This window comes from Mastomys coucha, unplaced genomic scaffold (assembly GCF_008632895.1).
Source record: "Mastomys coucha isolate ucsf_1 unplaced genomic scaffold, UCSF_Mcou_1 pScaffold21, whole genome shotgun sequence".
Classification (NCBI taxonomy): domain Eukaryota; kingdom Metazoa; phylum Chordata; class Mammalia; order Rodentia; family Muridae; genus Mastomys; species Mastomys coucha.
The window spans coordinates 108,608,600-108,629,869 of record NW_022196904.1 but is presented as its reverse complement, the minus strand read 5'-3'; the positions used below and the strand labels follow the sequence as shown (position 1 = coordinate 108,629,869).

General features: G+C 42.0%; 1 protein-coding gene across 1 annotated transcript in view; it reads right to left on the bottom strand.

Annotated features, from left to right (window-relative positions):
• Acsm1 (acyl-CoA synthetase medium chain family member 1) overlaps window positions 1–21,270 on the bottom strand; it is a 62,137-nt gene that overhangs the window by 24,610 nt on the left and 16,257 nt on the right. Inside the window, exons 3-7 of the mRNA XM_031388071.1 lie at window positions 18,646–18,851; window positions 10,903–11,113; window positions 9,216–9,423; window positions 7,663–7,803; window positions 5,390–5,549 (exon numbers count right to left, since the gene is read on the bottom strand). Coding sequence (XP_031243931.1) covers window positions 5,390–5,549; window positions 7,663–7,803; window positions 9,216–9,423; window positions 10,903–11,113; window positions 18,646–18,837 — 912 coding nt within the window. The 5' untranslated portion in view covers window positions 18,838–18,851. The remainder of the gene's footprint in view (window positions 1–5,389; window positions 5,550–7,662; window positions 7,804–9,215; window positions 9,424–10,902; window positions 11,114–18,645; window positions 18,852–21,270) is intronic.

Below are 21,270 nucleotides of genomic sequence, written 5' to 3'. Positions count from 1 at the left end.
AAAAAAAAAAAAAAAGCCTCGTGTCATTTTTGAGAAATACACTCAGATCCTACACTACTTGTATTGAGTCAGTTTGTCACAGCCGAATCCCGTGCACACCTGGCCAGAACCCATTGTCACACAGAACAAGGGACCCCATAAGAAACCCCAGTCCATGGCACACTTGCTCAACTATGTTCACAGCAGCTTTACCTATAATAGACAGAAACTGGAAGCAACCTAGATGTCCCTCAACTGAAGAATGGATAAAGAAAACGATATACATTTACACAATGGAGTATTACTTAGTAGTTAAAAACAACAACAACATGAAATTTGCAGGCAAATGGATGAAACTAGAAAAAAATTATCCTGAGTAAGGTTACCCAGCTCCAGAAAGACAAGCATGGTATGTACTTGAAAGGCTGGAGAATCTTAGAATTTAAAATGAGGGAATTTAATAGAAATGTATGGTGTATAACCTTCACCTAAAAGGACATGGAGGGCCACTGTAGCCAGCCAGGAATGTAGACTGGCTAGTTCCAGGAACCTGGCTAACTCAGAGGCTCAGGGCTCTGGTTCCCCATACCTGCCCCTCCTGAATGATCCACAATGAGGGCGGAACTCCTAAGAATGAAGGTCTACTGGTTTATGAGACTCTCTACCCTGTCGACCAGTAGATGAAGATTACATTCCTAGAATGAATATGTTTCCCTCCCTAACTGAATACCTTGGGTTGGGTCCCTCTGAATGTTTCCTTGGTAACCCTCTCCGCCCCCAGCTTGTGGATGTTCCCTTAAATGCCCAACACTTCTTGTGTTTGGCGTCGAACTCCTCTGACTGGCAAGGTCATGAGATCGACCCCGGTACTGGTATCCCCAATAAACCTCATGTGATTGCAGCAAGTTCGGTTTCTCGTGAGTCATTGGGTGGTCATGTCATCCCAAGACTTGAGTAAGGCTCTCCCCAGTTCTGGGGGTATTTCATACTCACATATAAGTGGAAATTAGCTGTAAAGACTAACCATGCTGCAATCCTCAGATCCACAGAGGCTAAGTCATAAGGAGGGCTTAAAGGGGTCACAAGCATTTCCCTGGGAAAGAAAATAGAATAGATGTCTTGGGTGGACTGGGGGAAGGTGGAGTTGGGAATGGAAGGAATTGGGTGCCGGGGACACAGGGAGAAAACTGGGAGAAATGACTGGAATTGGGGAGCATTTTAGAGGTGACATGAAAACCTAGTGCAATGGAAACTTCATGGTTTCTATGAGAGTAATCCTAGCAAAGACTCCTATTTATTAGACACACGCAGCTTGAACTGGTAAGCCCTCAAGTGGAGGGATTACAACAGCAAACCAGCCACAAAACCTTTGACCCCTAGTTTGTCCTGCCTGCACAGTGCTCTGGGACAGGAGCCTACCATAATCATTATCAGAGAAATCAGAGAGATTCATCTAGCAGCGGATGGGAGTGATGCAGAGTACTGCAGCCACATATTAGGTGGAGCTTGAGAAATCCTGTGGAGGAGTGGGAGGAAGGACCAGAGGAACTAGAGGGGTCAGGCACACACAAGGATGACAGGGCCCACAGAATCAACTGACTTGGACTCATGTGAACTCACAGAGATCAGGGAACCTGTAGAAGGGTCTTACCTAGTTCCTCTGCATATATGTTATGGCTGAGTAGCTTGGTGTTCTTGTTGAAATCCTAAGAGTGAGAGCAGGGGCTATCCCTGATTCTTTTGCCTATTTGTGGAATCCTTTTAGTCCTACTGGGCTCCCTTGTTCAGCCTTGACTCGATAGTATATGCCTAGATTTATTGAAACTTCCTATGCCATGTTTGGTTGATGGCCCTGGGAGTTCCTGCTCTTTTCTGAGTGGAGGCAGAGGGGTTGTGGGCATGTGGGGAAGAGGAATGGGGAAGAGGTTGTGGGAGGAGAGGGAAGGCAAACTATAGCCAGGATGTTATATATGAAAGATGATAAAAAATAAGAAAAATTTCATAGTATCAAGTGGAAAATAAGTCAAAGTAGCTAAGCTCTCAAAGTTTTCTGGGTAAATGTAGATATATACTTGTATAATTATTCGAGTTTAAAATATATGAAAACCTGGGATACATGACACAGAAAAGGAATAATTTGGCTTGTTGAGTTCAGGGTTGCTTGTATACCAATGTCTCAGGTACAGGTTGTGTGGCAATGGATGAAGATGACTCACCAAGAGGAGATAACATGTGGAAACAGACAGCATAGACCAAGAGATTAATTTACAGGAACTCAAAGGATGAGCAGGAGGGTTTGACCAACCAGCAAGAACACTTGGGAGAATGAGCTTCGAGGGATAGGATTGGACCCAAGGTTGACTTTTGAAAACTCTGTGTATCACTGTGTTTTCTGAAGAATTGGAAGTGAAGAGATTTGTGTGGAAGGCCATGAAACAAACATCCCAAAGCTTGATTGACTGGAGTTTGGGAGTAAGTTGGGTAAAACAGAGGTCTTTGCACCAAGCTGAAAATGTTCGGTGGAGAATCTGATATGAAGGAAGGAATGATGGGGTGATTCAAGTATAGCAGGGTCATGGGAAGGTGATTGTAGGCACAGGGGTATAAAATATGTAGATGTTTCCTGCTGAGGGAGTGAAGCTAACAGAAATTGAGGGCCCAGTAGAAGAGGTTTTCCAGATGAACAATTACTACAGGAGGCAGGAAAGCAAACCATTGTGGGTAGTAGAGGCAGACTTGGAAAAGTGGATGGCATGTCTGAGCCTTCAGTGAAAGTGGCTAGTGGGCCATGAAAAACTCCCAGAGCAGTAATGTGCATGGATAGGGTTCACGCAGTGATTCAGCTACCTTGGCAAGCTTCTCAGTGTATCAGTGACTGCCACTCAGGGAGTGTTTTCTAAGTGTCAGCCTTAAGCAGCCTTAAGACTGATTCCTTTATGCATTTTGCTCGTATCTCATTAAAACCCCTAGCTTTATGTGCCTATAACTGTTTAAAAGCTTATTTGAATTTCTGGGCTGGCTTGACCTTGTGCCCGCAGACACAGCCACAGTGAGGTCCTACATATAACAACCCTGTCATGTCTAGAAAATGTTAAGGCCTAGGTAGTGGTTACCTGGCTAGCCTGGCATTATAAGCAAACTTTCTCATATGTTTTTGCTGTTACTAGGAAACCTTTTTAATGCCAAGATTGATTACATATTCTGTTATGTTCTGTGCCCATGGGAACCATGATAGAAGTCAGTAGAACTGTTTTGTAGAGTTACCCACAATAAACTTGGACCCAAACTACCCACCCAACAGCACTTCCCACACCTACGGGTAAGTTTTTGTAAATTGCCCCTGAGATGGACCCCAACATAAGATAGACACCTGTACCAATAAAGAAACTATCATGAATAAGATTTCCATTTTAAGTAGTGGTCTAGTAAAGCTTAAGTTCCCAAGACCTCCCTGAGAACTGACACTCTGCTTGGCCGGAAGAGACATGTACGTAGGTAACTGAGATCCTGGTTGGCAAGCTAAGACATGAATGTCCCACCCTGGTAGATAAGTTAGAACATGAATATTAGACAAGGCAAATCCCCTGCCACAATTGAATATCCCAACCAATGGAAGCAGGATAAGTGTATAACAAAGACAGGAGCCAAACTTAATCGGCTTGCTGTTCACCCTTAACTCAGTCTTAACACAGGGATTTCTAAACTGGTGCTGCTCTTAAAAGCCCTGCACCTGCAGCTAGGATCTGAACACTCCTGGGAAAAAGCTCCACTTCTTGTAGTGAATCAAGGTGACAGCAAGTGGGAGGCTGCTTGATCATCAGTATAAGCTGCTCTTAAAGGGGCACCAGGAGCTCCCCAGTTTCTCTGGTAAGAAAGCTAATGGCTAATCCTGCTGCAAAACTTCTGTGCCCATGAGAATCGGATTCAGCAGGTAGCCAGGTGTTCTTCCCTTGAAATTACAACTGGAGAAAGTAAGAAAAAAAATCTCTTGTCTGCCTATTTTAAATGAATGTGGTCACTATATCTTTATATTCAATCAGTCTTAAATGTATAAGTTTACTGTGTTCTACATGCCTTGGTTAAAGGTTATTAGCTTATAAGTTATTGGGTATGGTTTTCCCAGCAGTCTTCCACAACAGTCTTTCAGTCAGCTTGGTTAGATTTTTGTCAGCTTGACACAAGGTTAAGGTCATCTGGAAAGAGGGAAGCTCAGCTGAAAAAATGTCTCCACCAGATTGGGCCATAGACAAGTCTGCGAGGGCATTTTCTTGATTAGTGATTGATATAGGAGGGTCCAGACCACTATAGTGGTTCCAAACTTGAGCATGTGGTTCTGAGTTGTAAAGCACAGCAGGCTGAGAAACCCATAGCGAACAAACCAGTAAGCAGTGCTCTTCTATGGTCTTTGCTTCAGTTTCTGCCTCCAAGTTCCTAACTTGAGTTTCTTCCCTGACTTCCTTTCATGGTGGATTGTGAATAGAATGTGTAAGTCAAAGAAACTCTTTTCCCTTTAAGTTATTTTTGGTCATGGTGTTTTATCACAATAATAGAAATCAATTAAGAAGGTAGTCATTTTATCTTCTCTTCCATAATAATCTCTGAGCAGTGTGTGTGTGTGTGTGTGTGTGTGTGTGTGTGTGTGTGTGTGTGTTCCATTTAGGACTGAAGACTTCATGAAATTTTATTCTCTACACTCTGACCAGTTGTGAGTCTCTGTAGCAATGCCCCTACATCTATACATACACTGGCAGGAATAATTTAATTCAGTGGGTTAAAAAAAAGAGTACACATGATTGAAAGCAAGAAGTTGTCAAGAATATTGGAGGAGTGGCAGTGTGGGGGTGGATTTGACCAAAGTATATTGTATACATGTATGATATTATCAAGCAACAAGTAAAAGTATATTTTAAGAAGTCTATTTGACAGATAAGGAAGCTAAGTCTATGACTGTGACTAAGATGCTAATTGATATCAAAGATGGAATAAAAGGCTGGGCTTGACATAATCCAAGGGCTTATTTTTGAACACTTTATTATAATGAATAATACCCTACCCCCTACTCCCACATACCCACACCTGCTACATGGCCCTAGAAGAGCCAGGACCCAGGGATTTGGCCTTAGACTCATTGCTTTAGTTTCTCAACATCAATATTATGGGTTTTCTACCCATAATGTATGATCCATAAATCTGAGGAATAGCCCAGAGACATGCATCTATTCCAGATCACATTATACTCTGATCCTATACCGTGACTCTGATTCAGTGTCCCACAAGGCGAGCAGCTCAGAAATGGTCACTTTTATTATGCAGCCTTCTTGGGTTTAACTGAATCTTTCTCAGCTGGGGCCAGCTTTGGGAAACACACATTTCCTCTGAGAGGGTTTTGATTCTGGGAAGTGGTTCTTACCTCTACAATGACTTTGGGGTCAAACTGAGGGAGGTGGTGGATGAAGATTGTAGCTCCTGATATCCATGGCTCGATCAGGCACCCCACGGTAGCCAGAATCCATCCTGGGTCTGATAGGCACCACAAGACATCAGATGTCTTCAGCTTCAATAATTTTCTGCTAACTCAAAAAGAAAAAAACCAGTGGCCTCAGCTATGGCACCATTGGAGCATGTCAACAAGGGCTGTGGAGACATTTTTAGCCAAGGAATCACCTGTCCCATTCATTTTAAGTGATTTATGTGGGGGCTTCAGAGCACCAGAGGTTTCCCACCATGTCATAGTACCTGGAACAAGTTTCTGAAATTAATTGCCTGCTAATGACCCCTTACACTTTGCTAGCAAAGCTGGGCCAGAGTGTTCTACTGTCTTCCTGGGTCTGAGTGAGTCACTGATACAAGACTTTGTGATTCTGGAAGCATTCCTATAGCAGAAACAGTGGTGATATGATATGATGAAAAACTAATCTAACTAGAAATGCTTGAAGCCTAACCCTGGACTGCTTTAGGTCATGAGTCAATAAGCTCCCTATTCACACTTTGACTTAATGGGTTTTGGTTTTTCATTCTTTGCAATGAGAAGGCTTTCTTTGATTTCTTTCCTCAGAGACTTGAAGTTCTTGTCATACAGATTTTTCACTTGCTTGGTTTGAGTCATAACAAGGTATTTTATATTATTTGTGACTAGTGAAGAATGTCGGTTCCCTAATTTCTTTCTCAACCTGTTTATCCTTTGAGTAGAAGAAAGCTACTGATTTGTTTGAGTTAATTTTATATCCAGCCACTTTGCTGAAGTTGTTTATTAGGTTTAGGAATTCTCTGGTGCAATTTTTGGGGTTACTTAAGTATACTATCATGTTATCTGCTAATAGTGATATTTTAACTTTGTCCTTTCTAATCTGTATCCCTTTGACCTCCTTTTGTTGTCTAACTACTCTGACTAGGACTTCAAGTACTATATTGAATAGGTAGGGAGTGGGCAGGCTTGTCTAGTTCCTGATTTTAGTGGGACTGCTTCAAGTTTCTCTCCATTTAGTTTGATGTTGGCTACTGGTTTGCTGTATATTGCTTTTACTATGTTTAGGTATGGGCCTTGAATTCCTGATCTTTCCAAGACTTATCATGAAGGGGTGTTGGATTTTGTCAAATGCTTTCTCAGCATTTAATGAAATGATTATGTATTTTTTCTTTGAGTTTGTTTATACAGTGTATTACATTGATGGATTTCTGTATATTGAACCATCCCTGCATCCCTGGGATGAAGCCTACTTGATCATGATGGATGATTGTTTTGATGTGTTCTTAGATTCGGTTTTTGAGAATTTTATTGAGTATTTTTGCATTGATATTCATAAGGGAAATTGGTCTGAAGTTCTCTTTCTTTGTTGGGTCTTGGTGTGGTTTAGGTATAAGTGTAATTGTGGCTTCATAGAACCAATTGGGTAGTGTTCCTTCTGTTTCTGTTTTGTGGAATAGTTTGAAGAGTATTGGTATTAGGTCTTTTTTGAAGGTCTGATAGAATTCTGCACTAAACCCATCTGGTCCTGGTTTTCTGAGGCAATTAGTCAAAGGGTAAGGGCCAGAAGATGAAAAGGAGGGGGCTTCTTGCTTGTCTGCCTTCTCTTGCTCCTATGTTGGTTTTTGAAGGTCTGATAGAATTCTGCACTAATTCTGGTCCTGGGCTTTTTTTGTTGGTTGGGAGACTTTTAATGACTACTTCTATTTCTTTAGGGGTTATGGCCTCAAACTTATGAAGAGCCACCTGTCTCTCAAGTACCAGGATTAAAGGCATTTGCCACCAATATCCAGCCACCTCCATACATTTTTGTTTAGGTCAAATATGTTGTAGCTCAATTCCAGGCACTCTACTAGTAAGAAATGCCAAGTCTATTTTTCCCATAAAAGAAAAGGGAGGAGGGCTCTCAGAGCAGGTGACACTTAGAGAACATTCTGTCTTTCACCCACTGTCAGAGACACAGTGACTTGTTACTTGCGTGGCTTACAGAATGCCCCCCTATGAGAGAATCTTGTATCACCCTGAGACTATGTCAGGTAGTATTCCCAATCTCAGACTTTCATCTCTCAGACACTCAGAGGCTGAAGGAGAGAACAGAAGCAGGGAACTACATGGAGACACTTCGATTCAGAGTGCCATAACCTTAAAATGCATGTGTATGTACACACCCCTTGCTTCAGAGCTGGGTTCTAGCCTTTAAATAAATGTTCTTTCCATACCACGAAGGAATGCAGGACCGGAAGGCAAGTCCCTGGTTGTGCTTTGCCATTTTGGGGTAACCTGTGGTCCCACTGGTGAAGAAGATGGCCATGGGATCCTCCATCTTTGACTTAATACAGGTATGGTCTGGGGATGCTGATCTGCAAAGAGATTCAAGGTAAAGAAAGAAAACAATCACACTATTGCTTTCCCATCTTTTGATGATGCAGCACCACACATGAAGTATCAAGTGGGGAAACCTGGAAATCTTCATGACTGGAGGAGAAACAGTGGAGGTTTCTCATTGGCTGGGGTGATTTGGAGAAAGGACCTGGTGTGTCTTTCATTAAAAATTTTGAAAAGAGATATGGACTAAGACATTCCATAACACTTAGCTACTACTCTCTATACTGTGGCACCAGTCTCAAGTGAGCTGGAAATGGGAACTTATTGGACAGAGATCCCATCAGCGCTGGGTGGGAGGCAGGGAAAGCTCCATGCCTTTGATCTGCTTGTTCTTAGGAGCATCTTTCCAAAGGATGCTCTGAGCCTTTTCTGATTGTAGAAGTAAGCTGTCTAGTTTTGTTGTTGATGTTTTTAATCCTGAAAATAAGCCTGAAATCGAGGAACACCAGTACTAATGATCTTCCAAACAAGCCGTGGCACTGCACTGACTGGGTAATCTGAATAATTTCCCAAACACTTTCTTAATCTTAAGCTGTTTTCATTAAACTCTCTGACTTTAGGAAAGGTCACTTGGCTTTACTATTGAAACAAATGGCTTTAGAAATGGAGGTGTTACTCCAAGGAAGCAAGCCTGGCATGGTTCCTACCTATGCTGAGTATTGCTGGATATGTCTGAATGTGTGTGTAGGGGAAGAGGTCTTTCTTCAGTCCTACTTTAAGCTTATTGGTAAGGTGTCCCCAAAGGTACTCAGGAAATAGGATATACCAACCTCTAAAGTTACTATTCCATTATGTCACTGAAATTAGAAATTTGATTTCTTATTCTTGTTTGATTTTGAGAAATCATCTCACTGTGTAGTCCTGGCTGACCTGTAACTTGCTATGTAGACTAGTCCCACAGTGCACTCACAGAGATCCATCTGCTCCTGCTTCCTGAGTGCTCAGATTAAGGTCATACACTACCACATCATGTTCAAGTTGTTCAAGTTTCAAATTTCATGTTGAAAATTATTTTCACTAAACTTCTTCATATATGCATTTTTATATGTGAAAAGGTTACTCATCTACATGGAATATGCCACACACTTGTCTTCCGACTTTACAACACTCCTTTGCTTGGCCTCTGGGATAAATGTACTTTAATGACAAAACATGGAAGTTCAGCTTCCTGACTTTTCAGAGAAGGAAACATGGCCAAGAAAATCAAGGAGGAGAAGCAAGAAGCCAGGTTTTACAATGGATGGATGGCATGTCTAGGAAGAGAGTTTCTAGCATCCAGTCTTGAAAGGCCTGTTATACTAGCTACTTGTTTCCCAGTGCTTGGAAGTAGATGATCTCCTCCCCTATTCTATATTCAGAAACCACACTTATCAGATCAAAAACTCACTTAATCAGTGACCAGAAGTTAAGCCATCCTTTGTGGCTATGATCGGACACCACCAGCTTGGTTTTCAGATCAGGACACTCAGAAGCCACAGATTCCACCTCTGGGACAAGGCTATTTGTGGTCACAATGGCTTTGGCTTGAGACATTTGTATTCGGTAGAGAATGTCCTTGGCTTTCAGTTGGGTAGTCCCAGGCATGAAGATGATCCCTAGGGGTGAGAAAAGATGGCTTGCTTTCACATCCATGTGCTTAGGCCCAGATCATCTGCTGAGAATTCCTACCATACTGTGACAAGTATGGCCCACTGACCATCTACATCATGGGGGATAGAGAGTCTCACACCCTGTGCCAAATCTCATTCTCATAATTGCATACTCATAATCAAAATCTAAATATCTCCAATTGATTGCTACAAACATAAAAATTGTAGGCTCTCCCTTATTCCTTTCTACTCTAGATGAGTCCAAACAGAGGATAGATGGATCTTAGGCTGCACATATTAGGCCAGATTAGGTAGCAGTCCCTGTGTGGAGAGCATTGCTGACATTCAGGACTGACATTCAATACTCCCTGCTCCATTTCCTTTCCTTCCCCATCACTCTCTTAAAATCATCTAGAATGTCCTCTGTTTCTCTTACCTTAAGTTTAGCCACATTGTCCTCTGCATGTTCCTATATGTTTTCTTTATCAATATCAGCATAATCGCCAGCAATGAGTTCAAGCCTGGCTGCTCCACAGTACCTGCTGTCCCAGCATGGGCTTGCTGAGACATCCCCTTCCCCCATACCTCACCACACCCCCATAGAACATAACTCCCAACTCTTTATCTTTTTATAAACACATCATACTGCCTGACGTAAGTGCTGAAATATTTATCTCTGAATCCGAGTAAAGCATGCTTCACACACCCTGACGTGTGTGCTGAGGAAGGCACAGCCTTGCTTTGTAGGATTGCAGTCAAACGCAGCTCAGGTGAGGAGAGCTACAAAGGAAGAATCATAAACCCAAAACTTGAGCTGTATTCTGCAAAACAACTGGCTTGGATGCTTCAAAAATGCCGCTGCCATGCAGAGAAGTCTGAAACACTGTAGGATAAAGAAGATGGACCAGATCTGACTACCCCATATGGCGCATGATTCTTGGTTGGATTTAAAGAGAAACTGGCTCAGAAGGATATTATTTGGATAATCAAAGAATGTTTATTACTTATATATGGGCAACTATAACGCACTGAAGTTAGCCTTGTGTCATAACTCCCCTGCGAGTTTGTGAAGGGAAAATCTTGGGTTTTAGCAGATGTTTATGTTCCTGTGCTCATGGGTACTTACCTGGTACTTGTAGTTTCACAATATCCACAATGGATTCTGAGAGAGGAAGGGAAGGGTGCATGATATTGTGTTTAGAGCATATTAATTCCAGAGTGTTAGGAAAAGAGAAAGAAGGTGTGTGTACATGTAGGAGTGGGAGAAAGAGACAGACTTGAAAACTGAGGAAGATGTGAGGAAGAGACAATGTTTTGTCTCCAGCTGAGCTCTCCATCTTCAGAAGGAAGAACAGAGCCTCCCTCTGTGGTCCCAGCATAGAAGCCAAGACTGGAGCCCCAGAGCTTCATCTATCCTAGGCTGCATCCACAGCACCTACTCTTCCAGGACTTCGGTCCAATGGGTCCCGTGCGTGAATCACTGACCTGTTCGAATGCAGCCCACTGTCACCAGCCACCACTCAGGCACTCGGGGCAGAATCAAGGCCAGGCGATCTCCTTGCTGTAGGCCACAAGTCTGCTCAAGGACATTGGCAGTGCAGCAGCTGAGGTCCCTCAGCTTCCTGAAGCTCCACTTTATTTCATCTCCTTGGCCATTCACCCACCAAAAGGCTGGACTTGGTCCTCTCTTGCCCTCCTAGGTAAGATTAGATACCAAACATCACTCCTGCTTTCAAGGAAGAGGACAACCCACTTCCACAGTCACATTCCAGTGTGAGTCTGGTGGTCTCATCTTAAGACATTGACAGACTCCAGAAAAGTAGGAGATGACTTGGGGACTACCCACAAGTCACATGTGACCACAAATATTCTTCAAGCTTTCCACCGAAGACAAACATTTCTGCTTCTTTTGTCTGTTCTAGGTTCATTTAGACAGTGATTTTTCTCTCTTTGCCACAGTTTTTTCATCTATGAAATGGCGACAACAATATTGCCTAAAGAACAGTAAGGTTTAGATAAATAAACCATATTAATAGTATTTGGCACAAAGTAGTTGCTCAATAACATAGTATCATGGCAAAAGGAAAAAGTCTAAAGTCATAGCTAAATGTTTAGGTAACATTTTAAAATTAATATATTACTCATGGTAGGATGTGAACACAGAATAGAAGGAACCTACTGGTCCTTGTTTCTTCACAGAAATATCAAATAATAACAGATTGCCCAAAGTAGCTCTGTGAGAACCCTAGAAATCAGTGATGAGCCTGCAACAGGTTAGCAGCTAAAGCCTCACTCAGAATGTAGCGTGTTTTGTATCATTCTTTCTTGCCCTTTCTTGCCATGGCTGTGGTGTGGTGCAGTGCACTCAAGGGGAAGCCATTCAATTCCAGGCTCATGGAAAAGGCTAGAACTTGTTTGCAGTGTCCTGACCTATTCAGGAGACACTGGGTGAACTGCTTTCTCTTCTACCTGATTTGAAGGTCACAGGGAAATACTGTCATAGTTTGACTCTCAGGTTGGTTATCTCTGCGTGGGTAGCAAGGTTTGTGGTGTGTAAATACTGGTGGGCACCTATGGCCAAGAGGTGATAGAGCAAGGAATACAACAGAACTGCCAAGGTTGCAATAAGCAGCAGAGGTGAATTCCTAAAAGGAAACTGGAGTTAGTAACACTTGCCATGTAACTGTGAAAACTGGCACAGGGGGAGAGGACCCAGAAAGGACTGGGGAAGGTAAATGTCAGAAAGGTTGCAGATGACATGAAGCCCTCACCTAGCCACATAGTGACTGCCTCCTTTTCTTGAGTTATCTGCATGACTGAAAAAGGGGGGCTTCTTCCCCCACACATCCAACATTTAATCAGTTACCACAGGCATACAAAGACAAACAAAAACCAGAGAGATGGTTCTATTCAAAGGGACAAAATCAATCCCCTGAAACAGAAACTCAAGCTATATGGACTTTGTCTATTAGACAATGTTTATTTTTAATGTCTGTGTTTGCTCAAACAGCTAAAGAAAAACACAAAGATCAAAAAGGAGATCAGAAACACTTCAAATGAATCCAATGGCAATATCAATAGAGGAGTAACCTTCTAAAAGAGAGATAAGTTAAATTCTAGGACCCAGAATACAGTAATTGAATAGGCATGTGGTAGAGGGGTTCACCAGGAGATCCAACAGACAGAAGGAACAAATGGATGAAGGTGAGTGTAGGTCATTTGAAATTGTTGCTCATGAAGAACAAGAATGAAGAAACCCTTAGGGTTCCAGACCCATGTGTAGTCTTCGAGTCTTAGGAGAAGACACAGCCATTTGGCTTATCTGAAGAAACAATGGCCCCAAACTTCGGAGTTTAAGGAAAGACCTAAATAATCTAATACAAACATCTCAGCAACTCCAGGGGAAGCCCAAAGAGACCTGTGGGAATTGTAAATTTATACAGGAAGACTGGAGGCATAGTCCTGCTCTTGAGTGTCTGAAAGAAAGCAACTCATGGGGTCCAAGACCAAGAGACCCTTGAGGAGATTGTCTGTCAAATTCTTTTTGCAAGGTGAGAGGACATGAGATCATATATTTGAAATGGAGAGAGAGAGAGAGAGAGAGAGAGAGAGAGAGAGAGAGAGAGAGAGAGAAAGAGAAACCCAACAACAACCAATTACTTAAGTTTTTTTCAAATGTGAGGGAGAAATTAAGATATTCACAGAGAGTTCAAACAGGAGGGGTCCATCACCCCCAGACCTGCCTTACAAGAAATTCTAGGAGTCCTTACCTTTAAATGAAAGGAATTGGACATTAACAAACAGGAAAACACAATGTTTTCTTATTAACATGGAGACACTTGTAAGACTATAATATCATTGTTGTTATAATTTTGGCTTGTAACTTCACCTATTATTTAAAATAATGCCATATAATTATTTATTTACTTATTTGTGTGTGTGTGTGTGTGTGTGTTTCTGTGCTCAGGAGTTTACAGTTGTAGGAGCTACAGCATGCACATGAATTTCAGAGGAAAACTTTCAGGAGTAGATGCTTTCCTACCATGTGGATACTGAGGACTGAACTCCAGTTGTCAGGTTTGACAGCGGCAAGCACCTTTACCTGCTGAGTCATTTCACTGGCCTCTACTTTTATTCTTTAGTTATATTTAAAAAACAATGATAAATCCACATTAAATTGTGTACAAAAGAAATGGAATTTGTGACACCAGCAATATAAGGTTGGGGTTGAATGGGGCAGAGTGGTGGAGGGATAGGGTTTCTAGTGTGATTGAGGCCAAGCTGCTCAAAGTTAAAAATAGACTCTGGTTGCTACAGAATGTTTTATGCAGTCCTCATGGTAAGCACCAGGAAAATATCTATAGAGTACACACATAGGAAATGGAACAAAAGGCTCAAGTGTCATCCCAGAATACTCAATTAACATAAAGTAACAGTATGAAGAAAGTAACAGAAAATGGCAGGGATAATGAAGCATTGTGTTTCTCATTTACTCTCCTATCCCCATGCTGGGTACCAATCAAGTTTTAATTCTATGAGTGAACAAATAAGTGAAGTATGTAAGAGACAGAATACAAACAAGCTGATGGGAATGTGGCCTTCCCCCTGAATACATTTGGGGACTGCTTCAGGACTTCAACTCCAACTCTAACAACTGTAACTATAACTAACTAACTAAATATATGTAGAGACACATTGTCAGTTTTGGGCAGTGCTGTTGATTGAACCACAGATCAATTTCGAAGTGATGCTTGCTAGTGATTCGCAAGAGATGTTTCAGAAAGCAGAGGCTTCACAGGAGTGCTGACAAGGACAGACCCCATGCTAATTCATCCCACGAGTGTATACTGACAGACTACTATGTGTGAGGCTCCAAAGGTCACTACAGGCTAATGGTGAATGGGTCTGAGTTAATCATGAGCAAGGCAATTAGGAATGTTGACACAGACAGATCCAAGCTATTTGAATACTGACAGGATAGGAGAGCTTGTAAATGGGGGTGGTGATTGGAGATACAGAAGAAATGGCAATGGCCAACTATGATGTTATGAAATCCAGCCATTCTGGACTTTCCTATAGGATGATTTACTTGGTTGGTAATCCCATAAGCTGGCGTGTGGACTCACCAATGAGAAGTTTATGGAGAAAACATGGATCAAGCTAGCACCACTGTCTCTTTACTACTACTCTCTTCCTTCCCAACCCAGCTCATGCTTCCAATGCTCTTAACTACACTCAGTCTGGGCAACAAAGAAAGCCCAGGTTCTTTCCTGTCTGGGCTGATGCCCTGAGCAGACCTTGGGTGTGAACTCCACAGCCAGTCCCACAACACCCAGAAGAAGCTCTACTCCCAGGTGTTCTAACACTCCTAGGACCACAGGATCACAGAATCTCAGGATGTCAGAGGCTTGGTCACACTAGGATCTCAGGGTCCCAGAGGCAGCTTGACTCCCAGGAGCTCTGACACACACAGGATCTCAGGATTACAGGATCCCAGAATCACAGGATCACAGAGACAACTGAACTCTGAGGAGTTCTGACACAACCAGGATCACAGAAAGAACAGGCCCCAGTCAGATACATCAAGGGCAGGTAGCACTAGAGATAACCAGATGTCTGGAGGCAAGCTTAAGAACATAAGCAACAGAAACCAAAGTTACTTGGCATCATCAAAACCCAATACTCCCACCATAGCAAATCCTGGATACACCATCACACTGGAAAAGCAAGATTCAAATCTAAAATCACTTCTCATGATGGTGATAAAGGACTTTAAGAAGGACATAAATAACTTCCTTTAAAAAATACAGGAGAACACAGGCAAACAGCTAGAATCCCTTAAAAGAGGTAACACACACACACACACACACACACACACACACAAATTCCTTAAAGAATCACAGGAAAGCACAATCAAATAAGTGAAGGAAATGAACAAAACCATCCAAAATCTAAAAATGCAACTAGAAACAATAAAAGAAATCACCACAGGAGACAATCCTGTAGGAAAGAGATCAGGAGTCATAGATACAAGCATCACTAACAGAATACAAGAGATAGAAGAGAGAATCTCAGGTGCAGAAGACACCATTGAAAACATTGACACAACAGTCAAAGAAAATGAATAAAGCAAAAAGCTCCTAACCCAAAATATCCAGGAAATCCAGGACACAATGAGAAGACCAAACCTAAGGATAATAGGTATAGAAGAGAGTGAAGACTCCCAATGTAATGGGCCAGTAAATATCTTCAACAAAATTATAGAAAAAAACTTCCCTAACCTAAAGAAAGAGAAGTACATGAACATATAAGAAGCCCACAGAACTCCAAATAGACTGGACCAGAAAAGGAATTCCTCCAGTCATATAATAATCAAAACACCAAATATTTTTTCTTAAACAGAAAGATATTAAAAGCAGTAAGAGAAAAGGGTCAAGTAACATATAAAGGCAGGCCTATCAGAATTATGCCAGACTTCTCACCAGAGAGTATGAAAGCCAGAAGATCCTGGGCATATGTCACACTGATCCTAAAAGAACACAAATGCCAGCCCAGGCTACTATACCCAGCAAAACTCTCAATTACCATAGATAGAGAAACCAAGATATTCCATGACAAAACCAAATTTACACAATATCTTTCCATAAATCCAGTCCTAGAAAGGATAATAGATGAAAAATACCAACACAAGGAGGGAAACTACACCCTAGAAAGAAATATTTAAACAAACCCAAAAGAAGATAGCCACACAAACATGATTCCACCTCTAACAATAAAAATAACAGGAAGTAACAATCACTTTTCCTTAGTATCTCTTAACATCAATGGACTCAATTTCCCAAGAAAAAGGTGTAGACTGACAGATTGGATATGTAAACAGGACCCAGCATTTTGCTGCATACAGGAAATGTACCTCAGTGACAAAGGCAGACACTATCTCAGAATAAAAGTTTGGAAAACAATTTTCCAAGCAAATTGTCCCAAGAAACAAGCTGGAGTAGCATTCTAATATTGAATAAAATCAACTTTCAACCAAAAGTTATCAAAAAAGATAAGGAAGAACACTCATACTGGTCAAAGGAAAAATCTACCAAGATGAACTCTCAATTCTGAACATCTATGCTCCAAATGCAAGGGCACCCACATTCATAAAAGAAACTTTACTAAAGCTCAAAGCACACTTCATACCCCACACAATAATAGTGGGAGATTTCAACACCCCACTCTTAGCAATGGACAGATCCTGGAAACAGAAACTAAACAGAGACACAGTGAATCTAACAAGTTATGAACCAAATAGACCTAACAGATATTTATAGAACATTTCATCCTAAAGCAAAAGAATATACCTTCTTCTTAGCACCCTCATGGTTCCTTCTCTAAAACTGACCATATAATTGGTCTCAACAGATACAAGAAGACTGAACTAATCCCATGCACTCTTTCAGATCACCACAGACTAAGGCTGGTCTTAAATACCAACAAAAACAATGGAAAACATACGTTTACATGGAAGCTGAACAATGCTCTATTCAATGATAACTTGGTCAAGGAAGAAATAAAGAAAGAAATTAAAGGCTTTTTAGAATTTATTGAAAATGAAGACACATCATACCAAAACTTATGGGACACAATGAAAGCAGTGGTAAGAGGAAAACTCATAGCTCTAAGTGCCTCTAAAAAGAAACTGAAGAGAGCTTACACTAGCAGCTTGACAAAACACCTGAAAGCTCTAGAACAAAAAGAAGCAAATACACCCAAGAGGAATAGAGGGCAGGAAATAATCAAACTCAGGGCTGAAATCAACCAAATAGAAACAAAAAGGCACAGAGACAGTATCCAAATTAATAAAATCAGAAATGAAAAGGGAGACATAACAATGAAATATATCTTAAAATAATTATTCTGTTGTTGAATATTAATAGTTGAAAATATTAAAATCATGTTCTACAAACATCATGGAACAAAAAAGAAAGTCCATTCATCTCCTAGGCAGAGGTGCTTTGGCCTCTCAGATGTGAGACTAGGCTAAATGCTGGACTGTGGAATCAGTCTGCCCAGATCCAAACCTGTTCCCCTGCATCTTAGATAGGCAGGAGATTCAAGCAGGTCACTTAAGCCCTCAGGTCCCCAGTTTACTCATCTGGAAGATGGGAAAAGAAGAAAACCAAATGCAAAATGGCTGACATGGACAGAAGTATTTTCTCCATGACAGGGATGTGTTGTGTTTATTTGCTTATTTGTTTTTTGTTTGTTTGTTTTTGATTTGGTTTTCTGTTTTTAGCATTATCATGAAAGTCCTGAGAGAAGAAGATGGTGGAGAGAACGGTGTAGAGGAGGCAATACTGGCCTTAAAGAGTAACATGTGAGTGCATGCGTATGAGGAACTTAACATTTACAACTATGTCCCAACTTCATCCCAGCTGAATTGTTTCCATACAAAGATGAAGGTGGGTTCAATTAGGACTGTGTGGCTCAAAACATTACACCTGTCTACCGAAGCTCCAAATGCCGCTACTGCTTTTTCATCCATGTATGTCTTGGGAAAAGACAGACCAAGGCAGATTTTCTGCAGAGACACGTGATACCTCTGCAGGCCACAGAGACTACTTCTCTGGAAAAATCTTCCTGAAGCCACTCTCAAGAATGTGGCTGACATGGAGGACCCCAGGGAGACTTGCCACCTTCACAGGATGATTGGTTACTTGACTTATATAAATGTGGTAGATGCTCCTGTGCACATTCTGAAAGTCTTTCTTCTCTTGAGGCATGGCTTACAGTCAGTGTGCTGAACTGAATTTCAGTTAGACTTCCCCAGTAACTGAGGGTGAGAACTCAGACTTCCATGAACTTTTCACTTAGCTTGTAGTTATGGAAGAATAAACACAGATCTAATACTTTTACCCACTGTACAGTGAGTTTTTAAAAGTAAATTAACCCCTATTTCACAGAAAGAAAGTGAAAGGAAACAGTAGCAGCAGCAGCCAACATCAACGACATCAACAACAACAAACCACTGAAACTCAGAGAAATGAGAAGACACACAGACTAGGCATCAAGCCCTCGGTGTAAGCCCTTCCCTCTACACAGCTACCTTGAAGAAGCTGTAGGTCCTTCTGTGTCTCTAGAGTGTCTGTGCATCCCCTTGTGTCTCTTTGCCTAGTTAGAGTAAGCGACAGTCACTAGGCCACTCCTGTTCCCCATAGTTCCATCACGATGCCCTCTTACCTCCTCCATTCGAGCCCAGTAGTCTAGGACATCACTTGCAAAGTTAAACTCCTCAGGTGAATCATCGTCATTCCATCTTGGAGCTTCAGCTCCTGAAAACAACCGTCTGTACAGCTGGGTAGGGCTTAGGGAGAAGCCGTGGAATAATTTGCAGACGCCCGATGGGATCTGGATCCTCTTCAACCACTGCATATTAGGGCAGTCCTCTGGTATGAGACACAGAACCCTCAAGTCACTGGCTGTCTTGAGAAGACACGGTTTACACGCCAATCAACCTGCAGGAGCTGATCCTGTTCCAATGCTAGAATTACCGCAGATGGGGATTTCTCTACCCAGCTGAGGAGCTACAAGGTACAAAATGGCATTGAATGGCTATTGCTGCTACATTAGATTGAAGCACATTTCTGGAGGACTCTTGCAAGACCCTCTGATTGGATCCCAGGGTGGTAGCCATGTGGCCATCCCTTTTGGAAATCCTGTCCCATGAGTCAGATTGTTTCTACTCTGGAAACCTTTCTTCCCATCAAGGGCAGTCTTGCAGTTTCCATGGAAACTGTCATGTCCTCCTCTAATTCCTGTCCCCAGAGCTGATGACAGGTCAAAATCTGAATAGTCAACCTTGTGATTTTTAAGCACAAGCAAAAGTGATCATAATCTTTCTCAAAATTGTGTGTATGTGTTACCAAAAAGTAGTTCAGACTGTCTCCAACTAGAACCATAAAGTGAAAAGTTGGTGGAAATTCCTGAGGTTATGATTTCTGTCATGTGAAGTAAATGAAGTATATGCCCAGCGACAAGGAGATGAGGGTAGTCAGGGTCTGGGAGCTATTCAGTCTGTGGCTCACACTGTTGCCAAGGACCCTCTGCCCCTCTGCCCCTCTACCTTCTGCTCCTCTGCCCTCTGCCCCTCTGCCCTCTGCCCCTCTGCCCCTTTTCCCCTCGGCCCGTTTTCCCCTCTGCCCTCTGCCCCTTTGCCCCTTTGCCCTCTGCCACTCTGCCCTCTTCCCCTATGCCTCTCTGCCCTCTGCACCTCTGCCTTCTTCCCTCTGCCCTTCTGCCTTTCTGTTATTACCTTCCTCTGGGTTCTGTGGGATTCTGTATGGATACCCACAGCCACATGCACACCCTCAGATTAGACAGTGCTAGTGTCTCATCTTCTCGCTGATGCAGTGTGGCTACAGGATCCTTTCTAGGACAGTTCCCAGCCTTCCAGAGTCAACACACAGAACGGAGCACCATTGACATTTCAGTGAGATTATGAATTCAAGTACAGCCTAGATGATAATCCTAGAATAGTCCGTGCTCCACAGCAACATCCCCTCTTCAAACCCCCACCACCAACTCTGAATCCTGTATTTGAGAGACCACATAATTAGAGTTGGGATTAAATGTTAAAGACTGGATGGGGTAGTCTGAGCTGATAACAACACAAGGTTCTTGGGTTTTGGAAAGTGCAGCTGCCTTTAGTTCCACTGTGGACGTGAGTATGATACAAGGGCAGGCTCTAGGTCCAGGCTCCTACTGGTCAATTTTTTTTTCCTACAGTGGCTATATTTCTTCATAGATTTCTGCATGACCTCAGGGTCTTCCTTTAATATTAACTGCTTTCCTCAAAGGCAGAACAGACACTTTATAAGTAAATAAAATGGCTAGGCACATAGCTCAATGATAGGACACTTGTCTATACAAGTGGCCATGGTCCAGTCTCAAGAATTGCAAAAGAAATGGTCCAATATATAAATTGTGGCTACTGACTTAAACAGAAGGGTGCGTTAGAGTGAGGAAACATAGTAGCCCTTTATCATAGGCTGATTCTGTGCTCCCCTCCTGAAGTACATGTGTGAGTACCCATCCCAATATTTCTCAATGTGACTGTAATTGGAGATAGGCACTTCCATAATTGAGTTAAATATGAGACCATTGTAGTACACTAGAATACATTATGGTTAGTCTCCTCTTTTCATAAAGGGAGCAGATATTGGTAAAGCACACCTTTAATCCCAGCACTTGGGATGCAGAGGTAGATGGATCTCTGTGAGTATGAGGACAGCCAGGGGCTACACAGAGAGACAGTAATAAGAAAATTAAAAGCCAGGTGGTGGTGGTGCACACCTTTAATCCTAGCACTTGGGAGGTGGAGGCAGGCGGATTTCTGAGTTCCAGGCCAGCCTGGTCTACAGAGTGAGTTCCAGGAAATCCAGGGCTACACAGAGAAACTCTGTCTCGGAAAAAAAAGAAAATTAAAAAGGAGATTAGCATTCAGACATGAAGTGGAGGCAAATACTATGGGAACATAAAGACCATCATCTACAAGCCAAGAAACGAGCCTCAAATGAGCAATCTTGATTTTGGATTTTTGGTATTCAGAAAATTGAGAAAACAAATTTCTGTTAAGTCACTCAGTCTGTGATCATTTTCCATGACAATCTTCTAGACCAAAAGAAGAAGAAATCATGTTGACAGTGTCTTACAGATAGTTTGCAGTTCTGACTTGATGTTTATCATGTGAGTTGGCAAACACAGTCGTACCTGGATGAAGTCAGCCTTTAGAAATCCAGCAGCAATGTTCCTCTTTCTCCACAACCTCTCCAGCATCTGCTGTCACCTGAGCTTTTTATCCTAGCC